At 39.4% G+C, this 5,883-nt stretch overlaps 1 protein-coding gene across 1 annotated transcript; it reads left to right on the top strand.

The window, feature by feature from the left end:
• Positions 1-1,712: 1,712 nt before the first annotated feature.
• LOC123966693 lies at positions 1,713-4,969 on the top strand (the record flags this gene model as incomplete). The annotated part of the gene is made up of 3 exons (XM_046042827.1): positions 1,713-2,147; positions 2,439-2,843; positions 4,285-4,969. Coding segments are annotated over 3 exons (1,291 nt in total), but the record flags the coding sequence as incomplete, so codon positions are not given.
• Positions 4,970-5,883: the final 914 nt, after the last annotated feature.

Here is a 5,883-nt window from a genome sequence, read left to right as displayed (position 1 = left end):
ATTACTGCAATTCCTTATTATCAGGTTGCTCTAATAAGACTTAAGACTCTTCAGCTGATTCAGAATGCTGCAGCACATGTTCTGACAAGAACCAGTAAAAGAGATCACATTTCTCCTGTTTTAGCTTCTTTGCATTGGCTCCCTGTAAAGTCCAGAATTTAAAATCCATCGGCTCACCTACAAAGTCCTTAAAGGTCAGGTACAGTGGTCCAGTGGAAAGTACTGTGGACACAGCACGTTTTGAACCCTGGTCATCCTGGGCCTTTCTGTTTGCTTGTTCTCCCCGTGTCTTCATTGGTTTCCTCCAGGTGCTCCAGTTTCCGTAGAGAAAACATGTTAGGTTCCCCAGTCAGAGCATTGATGACAACACTGGTTTAAATCTGGAGTTGGTTGGCTGCCCACTGCTCCTAATACTTGGGACGGGTTAAATGTAGAGATTGAATTTCAGTATGTCACAATAATGTGTTTTACCTTACATATTATCTCATTGTACCTTATTACGCCACTATAACACTGCTCTCCCAGAATGCTGAGTTAAGTGTGGTTCCTACAGTCTCCTATTTAAGAGTAGGCTTAAAGGTTCAGTGTGTAATATTTCTATCGATAGAAATGCAATATAAGATTCATAACTATGTTTTCAGTGGTGTATAAAGACCTTTCATAATAAACCATTATGTTTTTATTACCTTAGAATGAGACATTTATATCTACATAACTGCGGGCACCTTCTTCTATGGACATCACCATGTTGCATCATCATGTTTCTACAGTAGCTGAAAATGGACAAACAGCGCTACAGAGCGCGTTTCGTTACTACGTTGTTCTTGTTTTACTTCTGGTAGAATTCAGGCAGTGCAGACACTCTTCACTATGTTCACTATGTTTACTTTGCCTACGTACGTAAGAAGAAGAAGTAGTAATAATATACAGCAGGGGTCTGCTAATAAGTTTTGCATTGGAGCAATATTTTCAAGAGACATCTTTTGTGCTGTGTCAGCCACCGTAGCTGTCCTACGCTGTTTGAAAGGGTAGGGGGCAGTGGTAGACTGGACAGATGGCTGCAATTCACAGCCCTCACCACTAGATGCCACTAAATCTTACACACTGAACCTTTAAGACTTTATGCTTTGATAAAGCTTATAGTTAGGGCTGGCTCTGCTAAGTCCTGAACCGTCCCTTAGTTTTCCTGCAATAGGCCTAGACTGCCGGGGGATTTCCCATGATGCGCTGAGCTCATCTCTCCTCCTCTCTCTCTATCTGTATGCATTCCTATTAAGGTACATGGTAGCTTTGATGGTCAGATTAAGTTAAATGTAATTCTTCTGCTACTTAGCAGTCAACAGAAATAAATTAAAAACTAAATTCTGTTGATGCATGATATGGATTTTTTTCCCCACCGATCCGATAACCATTAATTGCGTACTTCTCCCACAAATGCATGTTCCTTACAAATGAGGCACCATTTAAAAGGGAAATAAACGGGCATTCCAATGGTATAGGAGTTTTTGCCAAGAAGCATTGTTCTAATAAAGAAATAATATACTAAACACATGTTAAAAAAAAAAGCAGAAATAGTAGCACCAACAGATTTTTCCAAATGATTAGCACAGTGTGAACATTGTTTTTGTTTACATCTTTATGTGCATAGATTTCAATTAAATTACAGTTTTACAGTAATGCACTGTTTGATACATGTGTTTGTTATCATAAAGCTTCAGGAGGACCTACAGAGGTCCAGGATTACAGGACCAGCAACAAAGCCAGGGGACACTGGAGAGGGAAAAACAGGAGCTGTTACTGGATTTATGCCTGAGAGCAGCACTTTACAAAGGAGAGAGCTTTCACAGAGTAGTGAACGAACTTCTCTCATTGTTTTCTGTGAACACTGACTTACATAACATCCTCCTTGATTTTTATCAACACGTCAAGAGTAAAGGGTGTTCAAGTGTCATTCCGAAGCTGAGAGCACTTTTCCAGTCAGCTCCTGCAGTCTGGTCCATAAACCTCTCAGAGAGAAAGACCTCCATCCTCCTGGAAGTGCTGAAACTCCAACCAGAGAAGAAACCTGTGGAGGTGACAGGCTGCTCAGATGAAGAGAGTGAAGTGAGGAGTTTCCTACAGTGTCTGCCTTATATCTCACAGCTCAGGTAAATGAATTCACAGAATGACAGTCCTGGGTGGTAGCTGGGATGGGGGGCACACAGTCTTACAAGACACACTAGCTGGTCTTTCTGTCTCTCTCTCTGCTGCGTTTTTCTCTCAGCAGTACGTTAGTGTTGGAAATTGTTACTTGAGTTTTAGGTTGATTGATTTTACTGTATTCTGCCCATCAACAGATGTTTGTAGGCTTTTAGCAGATAAACTCCATATCAGTAATGCATGGCTCTTTTTCTGCTGCTGACATCAGATCATAACAAAATATTCATTTCTCATTCCAGTGTCTCTCAGCAGTTTAGAGGCTCAGGTGAAGTCAAGTTCTTTGGGAATCTGTTCTGTGCAGCAACAAAGAGAGAACAGCAGACAGGAGAGAAGATACTGGAGCTGTTATCATCAGTGTGCAGATATCAAACATTCCCTCTTAAAGAAAAATGGTGTGATTTCCTGCTGGACCTGTACTCGTATGACCCTGAAACAGGCTTGAGGGTCCTTCCATCATTACAGTCAGTTTTCCAGTCAGCTCCTGCAGTCTGGTCCATAAACCTCTCAGAGAGAAAGACCTCCATCCTCCTGGAAGTGCTGAAACTCCAACCAGAGAAGAAACCAGTGGAGCTGACAGGCTGGTCAGATGAAGAGAGTGAAGTGAAGAATTTCCTACAGTGTCTGCCTTATATCTCACAGCTCAGGTAAATGAATTGTACTTCACATGACTTCAGTGAACAATTCTGGAAACTCCCTGTTAGTTTGAAGGTGATGGTAAAGTGTTCAGGTGATCATTCCACATAAATGTTATATCACTGTGTTTAGATTTATAGATGACATGCTGTTTTATTCCACGCAGCCCACTGTGTTTATTCCTACATTACCCAGAGTTCTGTGCAGATCAAACACCCTTAGCAATGCTCCCACAGAGTCCTGCTGAATAATTTTTATTTTTTTATCACAATATGTGATTGGTCATGGATGCTGGATTGGAGCTCATTTATTGGCTCCCCTGACTCTAATATAGCCAAGAAAAGAGCTGTAACTAAGCATGATGTTTGAACGATGAATGATTAAGAGGAGCGAATGAGAGGATTTTGATCAGGTGGTTTATTATCAATATTGAAAAGAAACCACGTTATCAGGATGTGGTCAGTAAACCACTAGAAATCCTAATTATGTGACACTAGTATTGTATGAAGTTTTATAGAGTTTTACAGAATGATGGATGTTAAAACTTGTGGTCCAGTATTTCAGCTTTGGAGCTGATTGATTAATAAATGTTTTGGGTAAAGTTTTCCTTTCAGCCACCCTGTTGGTTCAGGAGTGGTATTCCAGTACGACATACAGTCTTTAATACAGAAATCATAACAAAATGTTCAATTCTCATTCCAGTGTCTCTTTCTGGTCTAGAGGTTCAGGTGAAGTCGAGTTCTTTGGGAATCTGTTCTGTGCAGCAGCAGAGAGAGAACAGCAGACAGGAGAAAAGATACTGGAGCTCTTATCATCAGTGTGTAGATATCAATCATTCCCTTTTAATGAGAGAGACATGTATGATTTTAAACACAAAAATCAGAGTGGTTTCCTGCTGGATCTGTACTCCCACATGAAGGACTATGAGACTAAAACAGGCTTGAGAGTTCTTCCATCATTACAGTCAGTTTTCCAGTCAGCTCCTGCAGTCTGGTCCATAGACCTCTTAATGAACCACATTTCTTAAAGTAAACGCTAGTAAATGTGGATGGACTAACATAATTAGTATATAAGAAGGAAAGGTTAAGGATAAAAAACAACAAATATATATCTATAAGACATAACAATAATAGTAATAATAATAATAAAAGATCATACATAAAAGATTAAGTGTAAGAAGACACAATTTTCTGCCATAACACTTTGTAGCACGACTTTCCTGCTTCCTTCAAGATTTTGTGAAGATTTGTATTTAATAAGAGTCTTCTAAAATCCACATATATTCCTGTTAAAATCAATGCTACTTGAGTTTTAGGTTGATTGATTTTACTGTATTCTGCTCATCAGCAGGTATTTGTAGGCTTTTAGCAGATAAACTCCATATCAGTAATACATGGCTCTTTTTCTGCTCTTGACATCGGATTATAACAAAATGTTCAATTCTCGTTCCAGATTACAACCCTGGTTTAGAGACTCAAGTGAAGTCAAGTTCTTTGGGAATCTATTCTGTGCAGCAGCAGAGAGAGAACAGCAGACAGGAGAGAAGATACTGGAGCTGTTATCATCAGTGTGCAAATATCAAACATTCCCTCTTAATGACAGATACATGGATGATGATTATTTCAGGAAATATCGTTGTGGTTTCCTGCTGGATCTGTGCTCCCACCTGAAGGACTATGAGACTAAAACAGGCTTGAGGGTCCTTCCATCATTACAGTCAGTTTTCCAGTCAGCTCCTGCTGTCTGGTCCATAAACCTCTCAGAGAGAAAGACCTCCATCCTCCTGGAAGTGCTGAAACTCCAACCAGAGAAGAAACCAGTGGAGCTGACAGGCTGCTCAGATGAAGAGAGTGAATTGAGGAGTTTCCTACAGTGTCTGCCTTATATCTCACAGCTCAGGTAAATGAATTGAACTTCTGGAAACTCACTGTTAGTTTGAAGGTGAAGTGTTGGTGAGTCTAGAGCAGTGGTTGGCAATAGGCAGCCCGCGGGCCAGAACTGGCCTGCCAGCAGTAATACCTGCTGCCAGGTTGCATTAAAAGCAGAAAAATTAAAAATAAATAAATTGACAGCAGCTGGTGCTGGAATAGATATCAGTCACTTTATTGAAAGCTTTTACTTTGAAAAGTTCTGAAGGACATTTGAAAGAGTCTCTGGCTTACTTGACACACCTCTGTAAAAGCCGCCTGTAAACCTGTGATTGGATTCCCCTGAATTTCCTCAGGGAAATGAAAATTAGTGTCCATAGGTTTATGAATGCAGATCAAACGCCGGGACACACACACTGCAGCATGTTCTTTATTGTGAGCATGTGAAAAAGTGTCCTTATAGGCTAATCAAGTTGTTTAACAAGGGAGAAAAAAAAAGTCCACTGGATTTTGCTATCGATCATAGTTTTTTTGTTGTTGTTTTTTTACCACAATTGAAATTAAACAAAAAGTCATGACGAAGTGATCAGTTTATTTCTGGAGATCCTGATGATGCTGCCCTGTAAATTCATTAAGTTTTATAGAGTTTTACATACTGATGCAGGTACAATTGACTTGTGATCAAATCTTCCAGTATTTTGAGCTTATTGATTCATAAATTATCTGGATCAAGTATGTCTGCTAAGAAAAGAGCTGTAACTTAGCAGGATGTTTGAACAATGAATGATTAAGAAGAGTGACTGAGAAGATTTAGATCAAGTGGTTTGTTATCAATATTTCAACGAAACCACATGTCATCAGGATGTGATCAGTAAACCACTAGAAATCTTAATTATGTTACACTAGTACCAGTTGCGACTGGTGAAAAATATTGAAGGTGGGGCTGTGCCATATCCAGTCCATTTCAGTAACCATCCCAATACAATTTAACACAAACTGCAGGATACCAGAGCTTTGTGAAATAGTCAGAAATTATTTAATGCCAATATTAAAAAGTTTCATACAGAAAAACATAAACAGTGAACATAAACATTCAAAGTGGCATGAAAAGGAAATACTCAAGTAAAGTACAAATACCTCTAATTTGTACTTCAGAACAGTAGTCCTTAGTTACTGTCCATTA

Source organism: Micropterus dolomieu, unplaced genomic scaffold, assembly GCF_021292245.1.
Source record: "Micropterus dolomieu isolate WLL.071019.BEF.003 ecotype Adirondacks unplaced genomic scaffold, ASM2129224v1 contig_14006, whole genome shotgun sequence".
Lineage (NCBI taxonomy): Eukaryota > Metazoa > Chordata > Actinopteri > Centrarchiformes > Centrarchidae > Micropterus > Micropterus dolomieu.
The sequence above is the reverse complement of the archived record's forward strand: the minus strand, read 5'-3'. Positions and strand labels throughout refer to the sequence as shown.